At 45.2% G+C, this 27,120-nt stretch overlaps 1 protein-coding gene across 2 annotated transcripts in view; it reads left to right on the top strand.

Moving 5' to 3' along the window:
• Nucleotides 1–354: 354 nt before the first annotated feature.
• SMC6 (Structural maintenance of chromosomes 6) overlaps nt 355–27,120 on the top strand; it is an 89,547-nt gene continuing 62,781 nt past the window's right edge. For both annotated transcript variants that reach the window (XM_070540830.1, XM_070540829.1), the window contains exons 1-9: nt 355–486; nt 5,659–5,790; nt 9,599–9,713; nt 12,833–12,938; nt 18,461–18,659; nt 19,915–19,995; nt 21,248–21,349; nt 22,319–22,456; nt 24,093–24,173. In XM_070540830.1, coding sequence (XP_070396931.1) covers nt 5,677–5,790; nt 9,599–9,713; nt 12,833–12,938; nt 18,461–18,659; nt 19,915–19,995; nt 21,248–21,349; nt 22,319–22,456; nt 24,093–24,173 — 936 coding nt within the window. In that variant the 5' untranslated portion in view covers nt 355–486; nt 5,659–5,676. The remainder of the gene's footprint in view (nt 487–5,658; nt 5,791–9,598; nt 9,714–12,832; nt 12,939–18,460; nt 18,660–19,914; nt 19,996–21,247; nt 21,350–22,318; nt 22,457–24,092; nt 24,174–27,120) is intronic.

The following is a 27,120-nucleotide window of genomic DNA, read 5'->3' as shown; positions in this document are numbered from 1 at the left end:
CAAAAGTATAACCTTTAAGATCAGCATCTTAAATCCAGGGGCACTATCATAGATTCTTAACATGTCATGGACATGTTGAGAATCGATGATAATATGGACAACAGTTATAGGTGATCGTAGTGATCGGAAGATTGGTGGAAGAAAAGTAGGGAAACGATTAAAAACGGAGACGTACAAAAGCAAAGTTCGCAATAGGGGCTAAGAAAATTTGGTTGTGACAGTTCATGCTGTTTTTTTTTTTTAACCTAGGTAGGACATTACACAGTATATTAGCAAGAGCTTGGCGGCGCAACCCACCGCTCCGTTCCAAGGGGGACGATCATAATATCTATCCATCTATCTAACAGTTCTGCTGATATCCAGTTCAATCCAAGCCGAAGCAGCTGAAGCCTCCCGCTTGCAGAGCGCGCGAGAAAATCGGTCTGGAAACAGCGCTGAAACGTGGGGTTTCGGCGGGTTTCGGCCACTCGTTGTTTTCGTGCTTTGGTGAGTATTCACTCTTTGTCACAAGTCTTCTTTCGCGTCGTTCAATGTTCACCGCCTGCGTTTTGATACGGCGCTAGGTTAGGTCAATTGAAAACCTAATCTCGACACTTGCGTGAAAGCAATGGCCTCTATCTAGGGTATAATGTTGTGGGTAAAAGAATTGACACTGTCTTTGTTTCGCCACAAGTGTGTCGTTTTGGAGGCAGCTAACTACCAAGCCGCGTCTTGCTACTTCAAGAGTGTCGTTTATGAAAGGACAATGGAAACATGCATATGAGTGCGCGCGCTGTAGCTGTCATTTGAAAAGCGTGCGTTATTTCTCGTCTTATATTCGTTACCTGCCATTACTGCTTGTGTGCTCGTATCGCAGTACCGGATTTCTCAATGGTTTGTGTAATAAACACAGCGTGCGTCGTAGAACTGTGCTGCGCTGGCGGAAGTAAAACCACGGCAAATGAATGACAGTACGTAGCCTATGGGCTATGGTTAGGAATATAGGTTATGCTGCGGCAGGGGATAATCTTTGACACCGCCACTGTTCATGCTTTAGCCACGCAGGTGAGAGGTATGCGCAGGAATATATATGTGTTTAGCCATATGAGGCAGCTGCCCAAGCTTTAGAGGGAGCCATTCGCCAACAGCTAAGTTAATTTGGCGCCAAAATTGAACACCCCCTTAGGTCACTTACGACGTCGTGCGAGTCCGTCGTGTTTCGCAGGCCTTGCTTATGGACGGAAACTCGCTACCATTTTTATCTGGACCCCTGTGTGCACTTGTGCAATTTTGCGCTGTTTTCAGTGTAGAGCTTTCCACAGCCAAATATTTCAGCGTAACCTAACCGCACAACCCCCCCCCCCCTCCCCCCATCGGGCTGTGCTGCGTCTTCTGGGGCTGCTTTCAGCGTAAAAATCTTTTCACCATCGCAAAAACTAGCGTAAAGGCAAGCTGTTATCCAAGATGCTTGACCTGTAATAAGGATGTTTGGATGGTCTGATTGCTTGAACTAAGGGGAGGAGAAAAAAAAAAGAAATTGCATATGATGATCGACGCCACTGGTGCGCACGAAGGTCTATAGCGATAACAGAGTGTCTTTGGCACGAGCAGCATTTCTAGGCAAAATTCAATTCCTCAAGCATTTGATATCTGGAGTCAGGCTCTGGCTGAAGAGTTGTTAAAGGCTGGCGCAATACCATAATAGGGGGTGAATAGTCAGGCTGGCGTTTGTTTTGCGCATCTAGAATGTATACGGTGCTGAGATCTCGATCTCATCATCGGTGCCATTTTGGTCCAGTGGCCCTCTACATCGAATGTTCGTCCTCCATTTGGCAAGGATGTCCTCTGTGTAGGTAGCTCAAGTCCACTCATCTTTCTCTGTTAAAGAAGTACATGCTCTGTATGACATCAGTTCATAATCCCAAATGGTCTCCTGTGTAAAAAAAAAAAAAGCATATTTTCCTGTATAAGTTCTATATAATTATGAGAGTATTGTTCTTGCCACATGGGCCTCTTTTTTTCACCAATGTTAGAATGGTTAAGCCGAAAATCTTGCATGGTTCGTGTGAGGAGCATGGTGGGGCAGTGGTGGGCGTATGGTAGACTCGCACGATGTTGGGAATACAGCATTTGCGCAGAAGTAAAGATTAGTTAATGCTAACCACTGTAAAGAGTGTGAGCAAGCTTGTCTACTGTTCCTTTTGCAAAGTAGGCTATGCATAGGTTGGACCGTCTTATGGCATCGCTGTGGTGCGTGACTTGACTTTCACATTTTCTGCCTTGCCTTGTGATATCCATTGCTTGCACATAGTTATGAAAATTTGCTTGATGCACATTCTTCGTAGTCTCACGGTTGCCGTCGTTCACATATTCTCTGGTTGCAGTTATTTCTTGTGCTATTACATGTGTGGTGAAGAGGAAGACGAAGAAGGCGCTCGTGTGTCGGCTGTGCAGGCCTTGTAGAAGTCGCGAAGCTTGCAGTTCGTGCCTGCGGAACTGCAGCAACTAGTTTCCCTCGCTAGGTGACTGGCGGCGACGTAAGGGGGAAAGTGAGCGACGACGTGGTGATGGCGAACGGTGGGTGCTGACAGGGCGTCGAGGAGGCGGCGAAAACTCGTGGTCGGGAAGCATCGCATGCCCGGTGGTATCGTGGGAATAGGCATATCCAGGCGGTGCGACAGTAGCGTTAGCAGGTGGCATGCGACGATGGCAGAAGCGTGCAACGTGGCCGACGATACCGCAAGCGAAGCATATGGGTCGGTTGTCGCGTGTGCGCCAAGGGGTCTGAACTGGGCGTCGAGATGGAACGGGAGGCGACGCGGGAGGAGGTGCAGCTTGAAGTCGCATGGGCGTCGGCAACGAGAACGTCGGCGGCGCAGGTCGCGCGGCGACTTCGGCATAGGTCAGAGGTGCAGCCACGGGAGGGCAGGGTTGGGAGAAGGGTAAAGACCCAGCAAGTTCCTCGCGAATGGCCCGCCTAATGGGAGCAGCCAGAGATGTGTCAGGCTGGGGACGTCCATCGTTGAGAGGCAGCATAGACAATTGGCACGCCACCTCCTCACGAATGAAATCCTTAATCTCAACAGAGAGCAATGCTGCTGGCGTGGTGTTTGAGCGAAGCGTGAGGCCAGAGAGAGAGTCGCCAGGTGCGAGAGCGCTGCGCGCAAGGACCCTTTGTCGACGCAGCTCATCGAAGCTCTGGCAAAGAGTGACGACAGCTGCGACAGAAGTAGGGTTCCGCGCCAGGAGCATTTGAAATGCGTCGTCCTCGATGCCCTTGAGGATGTGCTTCACCTTGTCCTCTTCAGTCATGGTGGAATCGACGCGGTCGCAAATATCAACGACATCCTCGATGTAACTAGTATAAGTCTCGCCGGGCTGTTGAGCGCGCTGGCGGAGGCGTTGTTCAGCACGGAGTTTTCGCAAGGCGGGTCGACCGAAGACTTCCGCGAATGCTGTTTTGAAAGCGGACCAGGTTTGCAGTTCCTGTTCGTGATTGTGGAACCAGAGGTTCGCAACGTCAGCAAGATAGAAGATGACGCTACGGAGCTTCGTCGGGTCATCCCACTTGTTGTGTTCACTGACGCGCTCGTAGGTAGAGAGCCAATCTTCTACGTCAGTCTCACCTGATCCGCTAAAAACAGGGGGGTCCCGCTGCCGTTGCACGGCGCCGCACATGACAGGAGCGGCAGATGCGCCAAGCGGATTGCTGGGAGCGTCGTTCATAGTAGCGGGTGGAGCAGATGTTAAAGTTCGGCTGCGAAGTTCCAGGGTGAGGTCGGGGAGTGCAGCACCTTCCACCAAATGTAAGAAGATGATTTAATATGAGGCACTAGGCACAGTCTAGTAGCACTGGCAGTAGTCGAGCGCTGATCACGCGCACAGCCGACACACGAGCACCTTCTTCGTCTTCCTCTTCACCACACATGTGTAAGTAGTGCCTTTTGTGTGCATAAGTCACCCACTGCTGAGCACAGCCCTGTTTCAGTACAGACCACCCAAGGGTCATCGCTGTGCCACTTTTAGTCTCACTCTGCATTGCATTCTGTTGTGAGACGTACTGCTACACATATAGACCCAGAGGAAGTCCTCATGGTGTCAGCTAGAATCGATTGCATGACATACGACAGAAAAAGCCCAAGAAGAGGCCTTGACATCACTCTTCATGAAGCCTCCTCATTACAGCAGCGCATGTAATTTATGTGGAAGCTGCTCATTTTCATGTTGGACATTGAGTGCATTTCCTCTGGGCTTTGCACTTCACTGACCATGGCCTTGTCAACTGCTGAGGTTGACCAGCTCCTATAGCACCTGTTGCTATTTGTGCCACAAACAATGTGAACAAAAGCTGAAATGACACGTGCCTTCCCTAACACTTTCTTCTGATACATCTGGCATTATTGGGTCCCGTTGTCAAGTGCTTTGGTTTCTCCATGCTGTTTGACATACTTGGTGACGTTTCTTCAGTACTGTGTACTCACCATGGGCTCAAGGCAGCAAAATTAATCTGCTCTGACAAGTGCAATCTACACCTCGTGGTTTTAATGCAGAAGCAGTTCGTGGCAAGGTGTAAGGTAATAATGTGGACTATCACGTTTGTTGACTTGAGGTGCGGTGAGGAAGAACTCTAAGGCAATAGTCATGTGGCACAGGTGGACGTATAACCGCACTCTTACACAGCCATAAACTTCGCACAAATTAAGACTGTCTTTTAATGTGCAAAATCCTTTGTCACGGCACACTGCACAGTTCTAGCCCACTAACCCGTGAAGTCCGACTCTGACAGCATACAGCCCAATTGAGTTCGCATGCCGTACGTGGTGGAGATGGCTTGGGTTGGGTGTTCAGTGGCGGTGACATGGCGACAAGCCACTGGGGATGGTGCCTCAGGATCCCTGGTAGTGCCAGAACTCCGCGAGCACAGGAACCCTGAGAGTGCTGGAACCGGCCAGGCACAGGACACAACAGGACCTTGGCTCATTAGTCTGTCACGAGGCTGCCCAACAGTACACCTGGGTAGCCCTCTATGGACTTATTGCACGAACCTCCTCAGCTGGTTCAATCCGCCTTCGTGCCCGCAGCTTCCTGTTCACTTGTCTTCTGTTTCTTTTTTTGCCTTCCGCCAACCCTCGAGCATGTCCTCTTATTTCCCGCGTTGTGCCACGTTTGCAGTCGTCGTTTCTCACCATAGGTCTCTCGCCATTTCCTGCCTATCTGCTGTCATGTGCCCAATTCCACAACACTTACACATGTTTGAAAAACTGGATAAGTTTGGGACACGAAGGATGGCTGCTAAATTATGAAGCTTAAAAGTGCCCTAAAGGCAAATATTCAACACACCTAGATTTTTATTTTACCTTCTAGGACCTTCTCCCATTGTTTGATTTCAAAAAGGTCATTATAGTATTAGAAACTGCTCCTTTGTCTAGCACTTGTCTTCTTTTTGCCCCGAGATAAGTCTGCTTCTGGTCAGTATGATAAAGTTGAAATTTTTTCCTGGACAAAATTCGATTTGGCATCCTCTTTGTGCAGTCAGTTTGCCTTGAGACCTACTGAGAATGCCTCACTCGCATGGTATGTTTGTACATTGAGGGGTCTGGGGCCCTGAATACATGGCTTTCAACCTGCTTTGATTTACGAAATGAATTCCAAGTTTTTTACTTAATTTTCCACATGCAGGGTCTGTACAGCACAGAAATGTCAAAGAGGCATCAGAATGGCTTTCAACATGACTTGGATGAAGACGTTAGGCCATCCTCAAGCAAGAGACCCAGAAGCAAGATTCTGCAAAGCTCGCAACCCCTTTTGCCGGTGAAGTAGCATATGTTGAGCTAGGCTGTGCATAACCTGTAATAGATGTGTGATAACACGGGGAGTGAATGTAGGTCCAGTGTATCCTTGGTCCTCAATTTTTGTGGCGTGGCAGAAACTTTGCCCAGCAGCAAATGCATCTACAATTGGCTGACATTAAGAGGAAGCTTTAGCTCGGGTGCTCCTATCTAAATACATGTGAAAGGAGAATTCGTTTTTCTCGGCAACCACTGCACCAAATTTGGCGACGTTTGTTGCATTTAAAAGAAAATCTTGAAATCTAGTGACTGTTGTTCTCGAATTTTTGATTTCGGTCGTCAATTTCTTATAAAAACTGACAAAAATGAAGATTTTCAGAAAACGAAATGAGTAAGTTTACGACTCTAACTCAGCAATGAAAAATATCACAATTATGTTAATTGCATTTAATAGTACATCCAAAGTGGACAAAATTGACATTTTTTGAGATTCACATGTAAATTTAAAAAAATGTAGTAACACGGAAATACAGCTTTTGCAGAACCCTTGTACACAACAAAACAAATTCACGTAAGATATACAAATTGACGTATCTATTTTGTCTGCTTTGAATGATCTACTGGATGCTCTTTATAGAACCGCGACATGTTCTTGGTGCAGAGCTATTAATTTGTAAACTTCGTGCTTCTGTTCTTTTGTGTTTTCAAATTTTCATATTTCTGAAAATCTTTTTAACAATATTCAGACCCTAAATCGAAATTACGCTTCTAACAGTCACTAGGATTAACTTTCTCTCTCAAATGCAACAAATTTCATTAATATCGGTACAGGGGTTATCTCGGAAAAACGTTTCTGCGTTTTACATGTATTTGAATAGGCCGCGTTGGAGTTGGGCTCGAGCTAAAGCTTCCTCTTGATGGCATTCTGGTCAGTGTGCATCTAAAATATGACTGGTGCTTTCCTCCATTTCATGCACTTCGGGCAATGCTATGAAGGCAATGCTACTGCGGGCACGTGTGGCCATAATATCGCGCGCCATGTATGAAAGTCATAGCATCATGCAATTTGATGTAACTGTAAGTCGTACTTTCGTGCCACAGAAAATGGCCCAGTTATCGCATGGAAGGCGTTCACAGATTTGAATCTGTTTACTGCCGAGCTATTTAACCCTATGAGGCACCAACTATTTCTATTGCTTAAAATTTTACTTCCATCGCATTTCTTGCATCTTCAGAATCATAAAAAGTGTACAGCTGCAGAATACATCATAATTTTCAATTAAGTAAGCTTTGTCAAGATTACAGAATGTGGACTCCATGCGAAAACTTGCTGCACGTACACCAAGTATGAGAATATAAACTATTTCATGTGTAGTGGGCTTGAAATGCACCTATCCAGCCACTTTAAAATTATACGTAGTACAACTCATTGTGAAAAACAATGAAAGGAGTGAACCTGCTACTTACAACATACATCAAGCAAGAACACACAACTGTCTTCTTTCCCACTCATTTTACTAGAACATTTTGCAGGCGTTATTCAGACTTGCAGCACAATTTCAATCAGAAGTATGTAAATACGTATGCGGCACATTTTAGAAATTACTGCTACCATCAATGGTTTTGCTGTTGATGCACTATTCTTGTCATACACAATTGTGTACATGGTGCCTTAAAGCGTTAAGGGGCACATTCCTGTGACCAGTAGCCGTGGTGCACTGATTGCGGTTGCAACCAAAACATGGTATTTCTCCTACTTGATGTACCAATTGTGCACAAATAGTTGATTTGACGTAACTTTACCTCTGCAAGTTGTATAGTATGTGAAGAGGTTCACATTGAGATGTGGGTGGAGACTCCTTGACTGCTCTGCCTGCGCAGCTTCTGCAGTATTGCCTTCCAAGTATGAAACAGAGTACATGGCGATGACCAGAAACTGCCCTAATTTCGGACTGTGTACATCTTAGCACTAAGTAACATTTAGACTTTGTGATTCTATGTCCACAACAGCAACCGTCGTACTGTTGATAAGTGATTTTCTTGTGGCAGCAGTTACATATGTGCGCTTGAGGTGCATTCATGCCGCTGCCCTTGTTATGCTCTCCCAATGATGACGCGTGTAAGGCGTGGGCGCTGAGGTTTAGAGGGTCTACGGAGATGCAGAGTACATTTGACTACAAACACAGCGAAGCAAAGTGGGCTCACCATCAACAATGTGTGCAATTGCCTCGGGCAGAGCCAGGTTAGCGCTGTAAGCACACTTGCATCCCTGCTGAGCTGTTGTGTGTATGCTCTCGTCTGAGCAGTAAATCTCGGGCTAACATAATGCTATATTTTGCTAGGTGCTGACTAGCGGTGATGGTTTTCAGTGATTCTCATCTCGTGCACCATTGACGTGTGGGGCCGATGGCATCACTGGTGGCACTCATCATGCCAGCATTGTGAGACACCTGGTAACTGCCATGGCGCTGTTCCTTGCGCTTGGCAGCAGTTGCCTCGCATGCTGTAATGCGCCAGCATGTCGCACCCGCGTATAGTTGGAACACCATCTGAGAAGTTCCAGCGCAGCACTGAACTTCAGTCATAGTCAATGCATCGCCCTTTGGGGCAAAAGTTTAATTGCAGTGCAATCTTGACAAATATAGTGTGATAAAATGGCAGTTACACTAATTCAAATAGATTTCAGAAATCACTACTTAATTCAAATCAATCATTTCAGCTGATTTTAAACTTTCTAATTTACTGTGACATGGAATGCAGCCAACATGGCATGTAGTATATTTGTAATGTGCTGCACTTGATAACTTGGTTGTTTTGTATGTACCAATTACAATGTGGTGTCATATGTACTCTGGTCTTATGTATCTCTCTTTCTACACTTACTTTGTTCAATTATCTCTTAAAATTTGACTAAGTGGGTGCATTTTGATTTGTAATAATCCAATATTTTGCTATGGACCACATATTCTGAAATTTGAAAAATTCAGCTTGCTGATAGTTTAGTCAAATAAGGTTCAGTTCTTAGATGTTTTAATTATGTAGTGTGTTGTAATTGAAGGGGTACAGCCATGTGACTGGGCTGAAATTGACCGATTTCATGACTACTTTTACTGTGGCACCACTGCCTTAAAGCATACCATTAGTAGTGGTTCCTAGCTGGCCGAAGGCCAACTACAGGGAGGTGTATATGTTGTGTGTGTAATACGATAAACCTGCTTAGCCTTCCAGATCGAAAGTGGAGGAGGTGAGAATAACAAGATACTGCAATAGGAGTGGGCTTGAGCCGACACACCCCTGCAACGTCATCCTGAAGTTCACTAAAGATATACACAATGGCGTTGTCCTTGGCCTTTGTCTTAATGTTGCCTTGAACCCGATAAGAGCAGGAAAGCGTTCACAACCGCTGCAGCAGTGTTCTAGAACATTCACTTTTGGGGATATTGTGCATCACTTTTGCAGTACTACTTTGGGGATATCACTATTGTGCGATTTTGCAACTTGGCAGCAAATGTGTCAGTCTACAGGCAGCATTGTTCGTCGCACAGTGTTACGGTCACTGTTGTGCACGAAACCCATCTGTTCGATGCCATGTCACAAGAAGTTATGCAAAAGTGATTGTATGTGCAATGTTATCATCTGAGAATACTGCCCCTGTCATCATGGTGTCAACAGTGCTGTTGCGCATGCACTCTGAATGTTGGGAAATTGGGCTATTGGGCTATTGTCTAGGTTGGGAATGGCACCTGAATGGGCAGTAATATTGCTGGGGTGGGAAAAGGAGCCATGGGTAAGTAAACTAGACTATAAACTTTGCACCTTTTTCTCTCCAGCCCGAACATGCCGTTGGCATCATCGAGTCAGTACACCTGAAGAACTTCATGTGCCACAGCAAGTTAGACTTCACCTTCTCGGAGCAGACAAACTTCATCGTCGGCAGGAATGGAAGTGAGTGGCAGGCTGATTTCAGCTGCTTCTGCCTCTTTGTCTTGGCCAGAAAACAGTGCCAGTGCTTTTAGAACAGACGTCATAAGCCCATTTCAGAAAGTGTGATATGCCAGTGATAAAGTATGTGCGTTGTTGCAGTTGCTTCAGGCAAATCGTAGCCTCTTTCCTGTAGGCAATTTTTCAATGTGTGAAGACGCTGCTTAACTCCTATGGCAAAGTCACTTGTGTAGCATGAACAGGGAACCAGTAACAGCAGGACTTGTCAAACACTTCATAGTTCATCGCCAATGTTCTTTGGATGTAATAATGAGTTCAAACATTAAAAATAGGGGTTGGCATAGATTTAAAAATTTAACATACCATATTTTCTGGTGTCTAAGTCACAGCTTTGTATAAGACATACCTCCTACTTTTCGAGACTTTCGCAGAAAAAATTGGTATATAAGATGCATCTGTGTATATAAAACATACCTGTTTTAGCTTAGTCGGCATGATCAAATGTGATTACGCAAGGCACTGAATTTCCGTACACAATTTTATGAGCTACAAATTCTAGCAGAGTAAAACTTTATCTGCCCTCTTAGGCGCAGGAAAACTGACATTTATTTCACTGTGCTTAATATCATCGAAGGCCTCATCCTTCTATACACTGAAAAAGTTCAGTCCCTTTGGCCGGCAGTATCCTTAGGTTACTGTGACAGCCTCTGAATAATTTGTATGCGGCGTTGTAAAAATGTTTCAGCATGTCACTGGCATTGCCTCTGCGGTGTGGTGTGCCCTGACTGAACACAATGATCACATCACTCGGCACACCAGAAATGCATACAGAAAGCAAAATGGCAACTGGAAGCTGGACTATTGATGGACTGCTGTCACAGACGCCCTAGCTGAATGAATGAAAACATTATTTTCCTTCTGAATGCCGGTGGGCAGGGGATCCACACCTAGCTACGACTTCTCGCGCGAGCAACTGATGATGATGATAGCCAAGAGGTACATTTTTCTTTAGTGGGCATACGTCCAGCACCAGAACGTAATGACAAAAAATTGTGGTGCCTTTTTCTTATTTATTGAGTTAGCCTCATGGCTTTAACGTCTTCTTTAAAAAGGAACTACGTTATAATAGCAAACTAGTATGTGTCGCCTGAAATCACGGAGGCTGTAATGGCTGGCCTTACAGCTTCACTGCGCTATGGTAGCCACTCTGCCTACTCAGCGAGCCCTCGGAGCTTGCATATGCCACCACCGTCGCTCCACTGTTAAAACAAACTTCAATTTCTTCCGGCTGTCATGCACGAATGCTGCCATGCATGGTTTCTAGTACTCATGAAAGATACGCATATTGGTTGTACGGGCACACTTGGTTTTATGCAATGTACAAGGCTCACTGTTGTAACAGACATGTTGACAAAACTGGGAAACTGGGACAAAACTAGGAAAGAATTGCGTCTTATGCACCTGAAAATTCAGTAATCTAACATAAAAGTAATTAACAGTTTACGATTAACCATTGACAATTTAACATAAAAGGAATTAAAATCATTCAACCAGTTCAGTAGAGCTATGCCAATCTTCATGTATATCCTCGTTGCCATAGTCATCAGTGGAAACTGAGTGGGAAAAACAGGAATGCCGTAATCCTTCATGCCTATTTGTGCCATTAAAGCGTTTCTTCTTGAGCTTACTGCTGCGTATGACACTGCATTGGCCCCGTGCCTCTAGAACTGCATACCATAAAATTCTGAGCAAGTGATCCTCCTGAGGTGAAAGAGAATCCAAGAAAGTTTGCGGGAGGGCCCTTGCTCAGTCGCGGACCAAAATTAAAGGGCTGTCAGCCCCAGATCCGGCGGCCAGTGATCGAGGCCAGTACCGTCTCCCATTGATCGCAGGCTCACTTGGCTTGCTTGTTTGCTTGTGTCGGCATCGATAAAATCAAATGTGTTGCAGTTTAAGTATAACATAATTGTGTAGACGTTGTGCTGACCAACATAGGCCCGTTGTTGCATGCGGTCGGGTCGCAAGCGCCCCCAGTCTCCGATTCGACAGCCCAGCGAGCTAAGCCTGCTGGCTCCTATTCATTCGTGGCAGTCAACAGAGCTGACACTGCAAATGCGACCTTGTGGAAACACGTCTACACTGCTCGAATAGAGTGTTTATATTGGCACTTTTTGTTCAAAATGAGAGATCTCTGCAAACACGTTTGTTATCGCTTTATTTGCGACATCATTCCGAGCATCCATGCAGGGGCGCCGGTTCTGGGCGGAGCTATGCATGCTCGCTCATTTGCACCATGACACGGCAAGTCAGACGCTGACGCATATGCGAAGTCTGAGTCTGACTTCGCATGTTTGACCAAAATGGCGACTGACGATTGCTGTGGCATGGCTATGGTAAAGGGGTCTAGAAGGAGTTATGGCTATGCAGATATTTGGCTACGGTGAACTGTCGGGCCTTGGCAGAAGTGCAGCTAAACACAAAATTTCTTTCTCACCAAATTGTTTCCTTTCATGTAGTTTAATAGGCAATTTCATAAAAAGCTGACAAAGAAACTGTAGCCAAGCGGTCCGGTGAACATGCATGAAGTGGTGAACAGGGTGAAGAAAGGGAGGGGGCCCTTGCTCAGTAGCTGGTGCCAATTTCAGATTGCTCGAAAGGGGAAGAGGGAGGGGGGAGTGCTTGCACAGAATTTTACAGTAGTTGCTACCCGTGATCGTGTCATTAGTGACCACGGTTTCGTCTGCAGTGTATGCGGTGAGCAGCAGTTTCATTTCGTTATTATTAGCAAGGTTTTAGGTTAGTAAAATTCTACATTGATAGGGTAGCTCACACAGACCACGTGACTAGGTAATTTGCTGCTACACCAACAAAATGGGTTGGGGATTATTGACTATCAGCATCGTTATTTGAATGTAAAGTGGGCTACAGCACCACTGGTAGATGCAACTATTCGGATGTCTTTCAGCATTAAAAACTGCAGACTTCAAAAAATTAAGATTACATTAGTTTTTCAATGTTAATTTTCTTAGATAGCCTGCCTAGTGCCATGACTTGATCGTGACAGTATGGCAATGTTTTACTTGCTAGTCCTTACACAATGCTCTTTTTTTTTTTTTTTTCAGGTGGGAAAAGTGCAATCCTCACATCCCTAATCATCGGCCTTGGCGGCAAAGCAAATACTGCGTCCCGTGGGACCAGTGTCAAAAGCCTTGTGGAAACTGGAAAACGGTTCGTCCTTATCCTATGTGGCGATAGCGTGAGAGTGTGGGAGCCCTTGTAACAAAAAAACAGCCTGCCAATTTCTGTGACCCGGCTGTTTCACATTGACTTTGGTGGAAGAGCTTGTTTAAATACGGTCATTGAATTAGCTACCATAATCACATTCCCAGGGCTAGGTCTAGTGCTCATACACTACCAATTGACCTGCCATCTAGTGACCGACCTCCCGTACACTTTCTTGGGTATTTGGCTATTTGGTTGTGCTGTTGCAGATTATATAGTTTGTTTAATTATATTGTTTATAGTGATTATATATTTACATAAAGAAGTATCCAGGAATGTGGATGGGCGGACGGCCCCTGCAGTTGCTCAATTGGTAGAGTGACTTCCACTGGCAGCAAGTTGTCTTTTCTACCACTTTTGTTTTCCTTTTTCATTATTTCTACATATCAATTAAAAAATTTGTGGGTAATATGCCCTATGATTTTTTTGACTTCATTATCTCTGTTGCCCTCATGTGCTAGCTGGATTGACATATTTTTACAGTACTTTCAAGAAATTTTAGATCAGGCAGGAAAAAACAAAATGGAAACTTGTGCCTCATATTTGTGAGAATAGGTGCATGGACAACTTTGACTGAAAAAGTTTAGCAAGGAAAATGCAGAAATTCTGAGAATTTTCTACTAACGGATAAGCGTTTTTTGGCTCAGTTGTGACTTCGTTTTTGCTTACTTGCTTTTCCTAGCTTATGCACGTCTACCCATGACCTTTCCAGTGGCAAAGAATGCTTTGGATTTAATAGACAACTGTCAGATTTTCTCACCGCATTCGGCCCCTTCAATGCAATCGTACCGATTGAGCAACTAAGGGCACGAGCGCTATTCGACGCAGCAGAGCTGTCGAAAGGAATACCAGCTGCCGCAGTAGCGCATGAGGCATTGCATGAAGGCAAAGTGCATTGCCATGATGCCATGTTACTCTCGCTGTCCCTCACGCAAGCCTGTGTTATGCGCGCATTCCTTGTCCACGCAAGCTGTCGCCTGCATTTTGACGGCCCCTTGGTAAGGTCCAATGAAAATGCGCCAAGCGTATAATGCACTACAATGCCCTCAAGGTGTTCATAACTCGAAGGACGCTCAGCAGCGTTCAATTGGATATTAGGCCACTCCAAAATCTCAAGTCTTCCCACCCCCAAATTTTGGTTGGCCCACTCCCAAATTTCAACTTGGCCCACCCCCAGATTTCAAGTTGAGCCACGTTAAAGGGACACTAAAGGCAAATATTAAGTCAAGCTAAAGTGATACATTAGCGCTCGAGAATCTCTAAGGCCTCAATGTTGTCATGAGCAGAGCCTTGGTAATTGAGAAATTGAGGTAAATGCAGGACATGATTAGAGAATCCCCTGGGACATTCAGGTAATTGTCCGAAGACGAAGGTACTCCTCACTTAAGTTCTGTCACTAGTACTCAACCACTCGTTATAAAAACATCATTGTATTGTGTCACAACACGAAAAAAAATTCTACTTGTCCAGTTCTTTCATTTTTCGAAAAAAGAACCCATTGACATTACCCTTGACAACGATGTGGGTGGTTGAAAGGTTTCGTTATTGCTCGACTCTGCGCCGTCCCGCTTTCGCATTTCAGTAGTTTCATTATTGCGTAGGGTTGTGCTTGTCTTGCAGACTTGTGAAACTCACACAAACTGCAAGTTGCAGAGATTCCACTTACACGTGATATTGCTGTATGCCCGAATGGTCCACGCCAGTTGACCAAAAGCAGCTGTAAAGAATACTGCTCTGCCTTGGCTTGGATTCTCCATGGCCACACATTTGCATTTTGTTTAAAACACCTTACCATCGTCTGTCTGTCGGGCACCGTTTTACTCAACGACGGCAGCAAAGGGCAGTGATAGCGAATGCAACATCACCACTCCGTGGTTAGGTGGCAGACCGTTTAAATTGCAATGAAGGTATTCGGATTTTTAAGATGCAATATTCTCGTAAACTAAGTCTTGGCACAAAAGAAGCGTTGTGAGGTTTCTGGAATGGTATTTAAACAGTCCATGTTGACTTAGTATTCGTCTTTAGTGTCCCTTTAAAATTTCAAGTTGGTCCGCCAACAAGCTTTAAGTTGGCCCCGACAACTGAATTTCAGTTGGCTCACCCCTATCATAATCTTCTCCATACATTTCGTAAGTACAGTCGCCTACCGTTTATTCGGACCTCACGGGGACTGCGGAAATGTCCGAATAAACAGGTGTCCGAAAAAGCAGATTAAGAAAAAAAAAAATGAAATCCTTTATTTCCACGAACTTATTCGGGCTTGGCAGTAGGCTTGAAGAAATCGTGAATGCGCCGTTGTACGCTGTTCCATTTACGCGCAGTCAGATAAGCCTGAATCTTGGAGAGGGTCGTACTGTCACTAAAGGCGGCTGAAAGCAGTCACTGCTTGTACATGCTCCGCATGCGACGGCAGCGTAGCACATGGTGCGTCATCTTCCAACTCAAGAGTGCAGCAGAAACCTGACGAATGATCTCACCGTTGTCGAGCTCTGCGCACGTCAGTACAGCAGTGTCAGCACCTGTAGAACTGTCAAATGAGATGGTGTCCGGAGTCGCAATGCAACCGCTGCACAGATCTTGGCAGAACATTTTCCGCGTCAGTAGGGAAGGGAGCACATCGGAAGGCGACAAATCTCAGGCCTCCCGGCATCCGCTTGCCGGCATTCCCCAGCGCAGTCTGCGCGGGCACGGCCAGCGCCATTAGAGACTTGACAAGATGTTTCCATATGCCGCTTTGGATCACCGAAACCTTGACACAGCACACAAAGCAAACACCACCGTGCCAACACCAGTCACACAAACTAAAAAAAACTGGCCTGCTCGCAGCGTCGTGCGCGAAGAAACAAATCAGCTGGTGGATTGTCTTGACATGGCTTACTAAGCTGAAACCGGAACTGTGCAGAGCCACTCTATCGAACCAGGCAGAAACGATGATGATGAGCGGAGATTTTCAGTAGCGCCACTTCGTGGGGCAGCAAGGAAGCTCCGTTCAAAACAAAAATGGCATTCAGCAAGTCGAACCATGCACCCACGGCGGCATGCACCGGTCAGAGTCGGTGCATGGTGCTCTCGACTGAGTTGGCTCAAGGAGTGTCCGGAAAATCAGACGAGAGGTTGCAAGGTGTCGGAACATTTGGCAGTTGTTATACATTATGGTCTATGGGGAATATGGCGGTGCCGCGAAGCTGACCGAATAATCGGGCCTGTCCAAATTTTTTGAGTCTGGAAAATCGGTCGGCGACTGTAGCCCTATGTATCTCTATAGGTGTTCTTATCTTTTTTTGCTTTAAGTTGTTCCTTATTGCTTAAAAGCTACCAATCATCTACATTTGGACTACTATAACGACTAAATCTTAGCAAATTATACATTTTTATGCAGATACAAGGCACTAAACATTTCCCTTGACAGGGCTGGGAAGCTTGCCAAAGAATGCTTACGCAATAAGACATTCTGCAGTAAGGGGTGTGTTAGTTACTTTCCTCTAACATTCTCGGCATTGCTGTAGTTGCGGTAACATCCTCAAAGGAGTACCAACACGTTTTATGTCGTAAAAACTACCAAACGCATCTCACATGTAAACGAATTACATTTGACACCTATGAAGGTTGGGATACACTTATAAAGTGTTCCATGGACTATTGGTACTTGCCTGAACCAACACCTTTATAGGTGTTGGTGCTGCCGTGATTGGAACAGTGGCCCTTCCATCAACTATCGACACTCCTGCGAATGGTGTGTGCATAGAAGAAATTTTAAATCCTGAGCAAGTGCACGAAATAGCTGAAGTAGCTTAATGCTACGGGTAGAGCCGTAGAGGAAGCAAAATTGTTATCGTGCCTTAGTGTTCCTGGTATCTCATTTATCTTGCCTTTATTCGTGGAGCCATGCTCTCATTTCGATTGTAAATCAAGCGCCCCCCACTTCGTATTTTCAAGTTTAACAAAATAGGTAGGCTTACTAGTATATATGGTATATAGGGTGACCCAACTATCATGCACCAAGATTTTAATATATGCAAATGCCACGTAGCTGGACAGAACCAAGGTAAGGCTGTTTGCCGTCGCTTGGAGATACTCAGATTATCTTTTGCTTTCCTCCTGGTGACATAATTAGTCTTGATTAATTAAGCAGCTTCTCAAATATTATTACTACATGAAAAGTGTCAATGAGAATCGTAGAGCAACATGAAAAACTCCAGATACAGCTTTCTGTGGCTCAATATGTGCTACTTGTAGTGGTCGAACTGCACCATTTACGCCATTTTGTTACAATTTGACTTGCCTGCCCCTGGCGGCACCCACTCGAGTGTCATTTGTGCCAACTGTGCAAAAGTGTGCTATTTCCGCGTTTTCATGGCAATGCAATGTTTTCAGTAGGGTTATGCAACTGCAGTCAACGACCAACTTTCTGGACGCCCAAAAATTTGGATGCCGTCGTGGCACCGCTATCTACCTCATACAGTCAATGTATATGAACATGTGAAATTTCGGATGCAAAAACCCTTCGTTGTCCGATTTTCTGGACTTTTTGCCATGACTGCAAGTTGAAACAGCATTGATTGAAGCCACCACCGCCGCTATGTTTATTATTTTGCTGCCTTGAACAAGGGCTCTCGCATGCAGATCTGCTGGCAGCCATAGCCACCACCGTGGCAACTCTAGGTCTAGCTACTTCGAAGTTCGCTACCAAGCTTCTTGCTGTTCGGTGCCGTGTTTTCCATTAAATCAATTCGCCTCTGTTAGCAGGCGCCGACTCCGCCTTTGTAATCCTCGCCAATGGCTTTGAAGCTCAGAAAGCACGACAAGTTGCATAATGCCAGTTTCCGAAAGTCAGCTTCGCCGCAATATAGCTGTGTTAGGCGATGAAGCATAAGCTAAGTATTGCGGTGAATCATACCAAGAGTGAAAAGGGGCAATTGTCACAGTACACAATGTATATTCCATAATTACACACGCGTGCACACGCAGTCTCCTGTTACCATACGAACACCGATAGGCCTATTGAGTGTACGGGCAACCCTTTAGAGCTATTTTAGACGCGCCTGTGGTGATTTGAGCTCTTGGGAGCAGTAAAAGGCATGCATTAGATTTTTTTTTTTCTGGACTGCCAGATTTTTTGGACGTTTTTGCATCCCCTAGGGAATCTGAAAATTTGGACCTTGACTGTACTTACGTCAATGTGACGTTGCAAATTTCGAAGTATTTTTTTGTATGTGGGCTGTAGCAGCTCAGTACAAGTTCCTGAAGCTTGCTAGGTTCAGTCCTTGGCAGACTTATACACGTTACAGAAAAATGTTACCGATTAGATAGATTTAGACAAACCTACAACCTTTGGTGGAAATCAAACCCAAGTCGTCACCGTGCTTCTGCTGACGTGACTGCTTGAGTCACATGGCCGCAGTGCTTGCTTTCGTATTAATCCACGTAGGCATAACTAAGTGCCCTTTGAATTTTCTTGTCATTAACAGCTCTGCAGAGGTGTCAATCAGGCTTCAAAACAAGGGTTTTGATGCTTACAAGCACGAGCAGTATGGGGACTCCATCGTGATCACCAGGAGGCTAACAGCTGATGGCTCGTCTCAATACAAGATCAAATCCTGCAACGGCACCCTGGTGTCAACCAAGAGGCAGGAACTGACTCACATTCTGGACCATTTCAACATCCAGGTAACATTAATTAAATACCTGTCTTCTTTCCTGGTGTTACGTGCTTTCCTGCACACCGACTAGCCTATCAAAGCATATCGCTTTCGATAAGGTAAAAGTAATTGTCAAGGTCCCTGTGTGTTTGTTAACAAAGTCATAGTTTTGCCTGAAAGGCGAAGCATCGATTGCGATAGTAGGTTAGTGGACAGATGTCTATGCAAAGTAAAGATAGTGTTATTGGCCGCATAAACTTGTAAACAGGCATGCTAATTAAATTAACAAGCATGTTGTCACACGTGCATGAGCAAACATGAACACATGTCACTCAATGACTGCAGAAACTCACTGTCAAAACACTAAAGTGAGTAAGCGTGGCAGTAGCAGTGAGTGGATTGACCTTCGTGCTGGATCTCGCATCAATGCAAACTAAGCTGCAAAACACAGCGTGCAACGGACTCTGTCCTTGTTGCAGATAGCTTTCAGGATGCAGTGGCCTGGGCATGCATGTGGGGCCACCCGGAGTACAACACACCCACCCTCCCTCCCTTCCCCCAGCTTCTTGTGTGCGACAGAAGATGGTGCACTTCGTCCCTGCTGTCCTAGCTTGTGTGTGCGAGATTGAGCGTGATCGCTGGCTCACTCTTGCAAGCTTTCACTCTCACATGCGGAGCACGGTCCGTGGTGGCAATTATCGCACTCGTACTTTATACGGCACCTCACAGTGATGGCAGCAATGCACCTGGAGTGTGTATATAATTGCTATAGCAATAAATGGGGTCTACTTACTGTTAACGTTTAAATCTTTAGCATGTATGGCTTTTTTCTATGAAAATTGTGATACCAAACTAACTTGCTTTATTGGGTGTGTGTATAATTATCGCAGCATTTAATTGCATTTAGTATGTGTTTGTGGCACTAGCTACAGAAGTATGAGTGGGTTGAACGAACATTAGTCCTTAACCTTGTCCCCTTGTCCGTTTGACTTGAGCATGTAACAGTTAACCTGTCCGTTCTTCTGGCACCTGCCACGGTGGCTTAGTGTCTATGGTGTTGCGCTGCTAAGGACGAGGTCGCAGAATCAAACCCAAGCCGTGGCGGCTGCATTTCGATGGGGGTCAAATGCAAGGATGCTCGTGTCCCGTGCATAGGGTGCACGTTAAGATCTCTTGGTGGTCAAAATGAATCTGGAGTACCCCACTACGGTGTGTGTCCTAACCAAATTGTGGTTTTGTCACGTAATACCCCAGAACTGAATTCATTTCCATTCTTTCCACAGATCGACAATCCTGTGATGATTCTGAACCAGGAAACGAGCCGGAATTTTCTCCAGAGCAAGAGTCCCAGGGACAAGTACAATGTGAGGAACCGTCTATGTCTCTCGTTCCACATTCTATTGTTGAATGGCCGCTAATATCACTATTCAACCCGTTCTGCAGCTAATTCTTTTTGTTTAATACTACCAAAATTTGTTCAGGACAAGCTGGCAGGATAGTTGGTTATGCATGTCTATTTGATCACAGCAAACAGTAAATTGATAGGGATCTGCAAAGTAGACACCAAAAACAGCTTATTGCGACTGGTTTATTGCCACACATAGCCCTTGTAAATATGCAAATCTATGCATAAGCACACTAAAGAAAAAACAACAAAGCCAAGGTGATATGTGAAGCCATTCCTTGATAGGGGGGAAATATCTCGTGCAAATCAAAGCCACGTCGCACATAAAACAAACAAAACAAAGGGCAAAACTTCACTATGAATGTACTCTGCCGACCAAGTCGGCGTGTGATCCGGCAGCCTTAAAACAACTGTGTTTGGGTCACGCTTATCTGCGGGACTTTCCCGCAAAAACTGCATTACAACTGCTACTTCATCTCACATGACTGCACTATAAGCATTATGCGTATGGGTAGAGTTCTAAGGGAGGGTAAATGGGTGTCGGAAAAGGCCACGTCACAGCTGTGGTTCTGCGCTATAAATGGTAATGCTATAAGTGGTCTAAGCTGTATTTGTTTTTATGCCCATGTATACGCGCCTACATTCGCTTCAATGCTTTGCTTAGCATGAACAGTCCATACCGTGCCCAGCACTCTAAAAGAAAAAGAAAATATGCAGGAAAATAAGCTTCGGAATGCATTCTATTACTTATTATGCTTGGGCGTGCTTTCCTAAGTTCCATATTCTTGCATTGTGGGCGTGGCAAAGTGATTGTCTTTTTTTTTTTCACAACTGCGATGAAGGTGTGCCATGCAGGGTGCGCTGCACAAAGGCGAGTGTAACGAAGTGGCTCGCCTACCCCCTGCAAGAATTTTGCATTCTTTTGCCTTTGAGTGGACACATCCAGTAGCCAGATTTAATTGTTATAATCGATAATGCCACGTGGGAGCATTGTTGTAAGCAGTTTATTTTACCATAGAACACAAACAAAAATTGACTTTGCATTGGCTGCTTATTGTTATATCTGATATATTGTCAAAACTGTGGTCGTTACAAGTGGGTGTCGCATGCCAGTGCGCTGTGTTCATTCTGGCAGTTGTGTTGGTAACTTTTCAGACGCTAGTGTTTCATGTTTTTGCGTTTACTCACTCACTGGTGCTCCTGCATTCCAGTTCTTCATGAAGGCCACGCAGCTTGAAAGGCTCAAGGTCACGTACAAGAAGATTGACGAGGAAAGGGTGGCAACAGATCGCGAATTGGCCCTGAAAGAAAAGGTAGGGTTTGAAATGGTTTTTTGCTAACTCATTCTCCTGAGTCAAATTTTGGTGTCTGCATGTTTCCCAGAGTGTTTCATTAGCTTGCTAGAAGGAATTGGGGTGTTGTACCTGTTCACTTGAGCTTATAGAATGTCAATCTGTGTAGGACCTAGCACTGGATAGGTTGACATTCAAAAGGCGCTGAACAGGTTCATTTTATTTGCCTGTACTTCACACTTTCGCAGGTTTCACAGGTTTCACACTTCTGTGTGTTTCACCAGTGCAACATGGCGCAATATGCGTTCGTGTTTTCGTTTTCTTTGTTCTGTTGTGATCCTGTTTTGTCTGCTTGCCTTTTAAGACCACTTTGAATTTCAGACCAATGTGAATGGTTTTTCTTTTTCTTTGAACTTATTTGTACCCAAATTAACAAAGTCAGGATGCTCCGAACTGGTTCAAACTGGTATTTTCGCTCTGGAGCTAAACCTAAGCTGAACCAAAAAGTGAACCCTAACCTACCCGAATAAGATTTCCATTCAACACCACCCTGCACCTGATGCAGTCCGCTTGCTCCTGTATTGCAGAAGGCAGGAAAGAAATTATGCCTGCAGACGCTAGTCATGGCAAGGGAGGCAAGTGTCTGTGTTGGCCGTGAAGCTGACCACCTGGCAGCATGGCAAAGCAACATTTTAATTTCTCCTATCCTGTAATAATGAAGCAGTTAAAAAATTTTCTTGCTGTAAAATGCTCCCTATGTGCGCCTGACAACTTGTGGCATGTATAACCACAATTTTTACACGAGTCCTGATGGAGAGCCCTTTAAAGGACAAAGATGACTCGCATACAGAGGGTGAGCATCTAAATCTTTCACATTTGATAGAAACTGCTCGTCATATGTTCTTTGGTTGTCTTCAAGCCTTTGTGCTTTCCTAACTTTGCTTATATTTGCTTAACTCGTTATTGTTTCTGGTTGTTTTTATGGCGCAGCTGCTGCCAGACCTAGAACGGGAGGTGAAGCAGCTCGAAAAGTTGTGGCGGGCATTTGAGAACCTGGAAGACCAACGGGCTAAGCTGAAACGGCTAAGGGCAGAGTTGCTTTGGGCCAAAGTCAACGAGAAGGAAGATGTAAGCCGGATCCTGTTTTGCCACGCTTATTAAAAAGGATTTGTTGCACCTACTAACCCCTCGGTATATGTTACGTCTGCTTAGGTGCCGTTTTATAATGTTGGTTAAGGTAGTAAAATATAAACAATTGCCAGCCCTGTAGCTTTGCCAAGATTGGTTCAGTAGTACAGTCCAAAACCACTTATAACAATATTCTAGTGCCAAGAAAATCCCATTGTTATAACTGATAGTTCTTATAACTGGGTTGCAAGAAAAAAGCAATGGGGACAAACATTCAAACATTTATTTAGGCAGAAGTAAGCATAGCCGAACCCACTTTTAGCGATGTGGGAATTAACTGTACTCGAATGTAACAATGAGTAGCTGCCCCAACCTGCACTTTTGGTTTGTTCCATGGTAAAATAAACCTCGTACTAGGATGCTCTCATGCCACATTATTGACTATAACAATTATAATGAACAAAATATTGCCGACTTAAAGGTGGCTGTGACAAAGGGGCTTGCATGTGTCTTTGTTGGGGGAGGAGATACTGTTTCTTTTCCTTTCTGAGCACATACCTTTCTGAGCCTTTCTTTTCCTTATTGAGCCGGATTTAATTGTTCTAACTTGCATTGTAGTAAGTGGTTTATTTTACCATAGAACACATATAGAAGTTGATGGTGCGTAGGCTGCTCAATGTCCAATATATTGTTAAAAGTGGCATTGTTATGATTTCGACTGTACATACTACTAATTTATAAGAAATTTAGTCAAAGTAAAATTTTGTTACAGTTGACCTCCAATAAATACTTTCAACTGTGCACCACTCGTAATGTGTAGCCACCTAAATGTTTCGTGCATCTTTGGGTCATCTTTAAAGCAAAGCTACCTTATGAAAGTGGCAACTAAGGAATGAAATGTTTGCACAATATTTGATGCTTGAATTCACATGACATTTGGGTTATTGGCATTGGATAACTATCAACTTGGAAAATTAAGAATTCAAGCTTCTGTGGCCTTATTCCATGCCTGTTCTGGATAGGTTCTAGCACAAACTGGCTATCATTTTCTTGTTGCTTCTTGAACCCGAGATTGTTTGTAAAGCGTTCTGGGAAAGCCTGCTTTTTTGTGTACGTTAAGGTAGCAGATTTTTAGTGTGATCCTCCGAAACAAATTGTTTGTGTAGTTATTCTCTAATTGAAGCACTAGGGCATCTGACTCCTCACAGGAAAGCATTTGCAAATATTTGAGAGCTAACTCACGAGACTGGCAAATCCTTCGGCGTCAAGTTTCTTCACTGTTTTGCTTATTTATACCTTGAAGGTCCCAGTGGGATATTACATGAAGGTCAGTTATATGAAGAGTGGAATTGATGAGATTGTTGCAATAATGAATCAACACACTGAATGTGCGATCCAAAGCGCGCTGTGTTACTGATCAGTGCAGTTGTCTCTTAAGGTCATTCGCAGTCTTCGGTAGTTCGTAGAAAAGGACTGCAGGAACGTATTGGTGCGGGCACATGGCAGGATCGCGTTGCTTGGATGGCCAGTGTGACGGTCACGTTGTGCCGGTTGAATCGGCCAGTTGTTGCTTGATAGTATGAATGTTTGTGGTGCCCCTTCAGGTTTGCGTGCTGCTCACACCTTTCACTTGCAGGTGTTGCAGCAGACCGAAGCTGTGTGCCAGAAGGAAGGCAGGGTGCTCTCAAGGCTGGAGGACAAAATCACAGAAATGGATGTGAGTGCAGAGTTGCAGGGAAATATTAGGGCGTAGATTTACTTTATGACTTTTGATTGATTTTGATGGCATCCCATTGAGATACGAGGCGATATCAAAAAGTTTATAAAGACTGGCTCTGCTTCGAAGAAAGTAATTTATGTACATTCAAACATTGTCACCTTTGCAATAGTCCCCTTGCACACCAATACAGTGCTTCCAGTGCTTCCGGCATTCCTGACACTTCACAAGTACCGTCAAACCTCTTTGTAATGAAGGCATACTTGCAGTGGAAAACTTCGTTAAGCTGCGTATTTTGTTGATTCGATGTTTGAAAGTTTCAGCCGTAAAAGTAATTTAGCAAATTTTTAGGACATGCCTGGTGGATAGTATCTTGTCAGTAAGCACTTGTAAACAAATTCCAAGACGGTCGGGCCATAATAGCGTGGTTATGAGTGCCATTGCGTGCAGTGCAGATCGTGCCTAGAGCTATGCATTGGTTTAGCTCACGGTGTGTGAGATTCGCGAGTGTTTCATCGCGCAGCGCCATATATCTTAGGCGTCGCGGCTGACTAAAGCTTAGTTCCCGCAGCTGTCATCAAATGGTGTTCACAATTAAGGCAAGCACAAACTTCCAACAGTAAACGCACGGTAAGACAGCTTGCATGGTTATTGCATATCAGATTGACCACTAATAAAGATGGAGACAGAGGAAGAGAACACAAAACGATGATACGAGCAGTAACTAACGTACTGCCTGTGTAAGGTAAGGCAGTCACCATTTGTCATTGTAAGACAAGCGTGAGTGAGACCAAACCAAACCAACCAAAACAAGCACGAGCGAGAGCTGACGCAAGCACATGACAGGGCGAAACAAGTGGTCCAGCGGAACCAGACGGCAGTACAAGTAGAGTGGTTGGGCGGATCCGCATGACACCAGTATCCCGAGCATATGTCACTGTAGGGGCCGCTTTCATTAATTTCCTCCACTTGCAGCTTGCTTGCCGCCGCCGCGAGCCATGAAAAATCGGCCCAGGGCCGATCCTTCCCACGGCGCGCATGTTGCCGCTAGTGTGGCTGGGCCATTCGGGTGCAACGCAGAGACAGTGGCCTTGCCATTTGAGAGAGGGTGAAATTTCCGCCACATTTTTTTTTTCTTTGCTCTCAGCGTTAAGGGGGGACATGGGTTGTGGCGATTATTTCCTGCATCTTATGGCCAAATCTGATGAAAATGCACAAGCTTACATAGTTTTTCGTGCTGATTTCAAATATGCAATAATTTTTCTTGTAGGTTCATTAGTTCAGGAGATTGACCGTGCTGCCACTCTATTGTTTCCGGAGACAATGAAAAAAAAAACGGCTCTGCAGAAAGTGAATATTATTGCATGGCTAGATACTATAATGTGCAATAACTGCAATGCTGCAAAAAGTTTTCAAATCAAATTTTAATTAGCCATTCAGGAGGTGATCAAAATTCTTTCCTTGACCTAAGGCTACCACACCAAAAGAAAATTCATAAAATGGAAATATACATATGCACAAATTTGAAATTCTGCTCTCAGCACTTTTTAATATGTAGATTAGGCTTTCTGCTAAAGAAAGAATTAGCGCTCTAGCTGTTGTAGATCATGAGCTATCACTCCGACAGTCTAGTGAAGTGAGCCATAAACATGTTTTGAGATAAGTGAGAAAACGTGCAAAACCCTACTTTATTTACAAATTTACAGCTGGAACAGCTCAGTAGGCACCAGGCATGTAGTCCTGCTGACTCCCAGCCCCTGTGTGCCGCTTTTTGAGGGACTGGCACAAATTTTCTCATGCTTTGCACTTCTTGGCTGATGCTGCCATTTGACGCCTATCTTTCTCGGCCATGAAGGTGCGACTTTGCTCGCTCGCATTTAGACATAGTTCTTTCATTATGGCCTCTGAGGCCCTTTCCCTTGCACACAACGATGTTCCCAGTATGACCCACGTTCATTTCGGCGTAAAGTTCGCGAACCGACCGCGCGCACGTCAGATTACGCGCCGCGCGATCGGCCGCTGGCGTCAACTTCGTCTTCACATAGCTCTGGCACGTTTTCGTGTGAAGAGCCCGACGGCCGATGCCCATCAACGAGACAAACGTCATTGAACGCGGTCTGCCGGGCCCCCTTTGCCTGCATGGCACGCGTAGCCAAAACGTTCACAGCAAAGGGTTTCATTCCTTCAGCACTGTGAACGCGCGGCGAGCTCCACACCGACGCAATCTCTCCACAGTTTGCGCACATAAAACGCAGCTTCAAAGCGAGCGCGAGTCCGTATTCCCGCTCATCTCGGACGATTTCTAAGGCACCACTGCAGCTGTTGCAGTTCGCAAATGTTAATAAAGTGTTCACGGCACTCAAATCCACAATCGTAAACATAGTCCCATCAGGCGGGCGAAGTGCGTCGTCGGTACCGTCACCCAAAATCTCGCGTTTCCTCTCCGTCGCTGGAGCGGAAGACAACTCCGATAGCTTTGCTTTGGCTTTCGCTTCCTCCTCCTCCCGCTTGGAGGGTTGCCGGTAGATCGTATCTTGCCGTACGCGAGCGCTGGTCGAAGGGTCCGCGGCAGGCGGACTTGTCACAGTATCCGCAGCAGCCGATGCGGTCGTTAGGCCTGCCGTTGCTGCATCGACGATTTCGGCATCGGTCGCTGGGGTTGTGGCGTCCTGAGCGTTTTGCAGTGTTGAGCAGCGTTTTTTTAAGTTTTCGATGAGCGTTCGTCGCACTTTTTGTGCACCATACTTGTACCGCGTTCGAAATTTGCGCTTCCGTTTCAGACATCGCGTTGACACTGGGGCAAGATGGCGCACCTCAGTGCGCGGCTCCAAGCGCGGAGCAGACGATGGCCATGCAGTTCCGCCAATCGGGAGGCAAGCTCAAGTCACGTGCACCGAGTGACGAATAGGAGGGCGTTCTAGTACCTTCTTTTGCCGCGCATTTTCTA

This window comes from Dermacentor albipictus, chromosome 6, assembly GCF_038994185.2.
Source record: "Dermacentor albipictus isolate Rhodes 1998 colony chromosome 6, USDA_Dalb.pri_finalv2, whole genome shotgun sequence".
NCBI classification, from domain to species: Eukaryota; Metazoa; Arthropoda; class Arachnida; order Ixodida; family Ixodidae; genus Dermacentor; species Dermacentor albipictus.
Note: the sequence above shows the minus strand (reverse complement) of the source record. Positions and strands in the feature narration are given on the sequence as shown.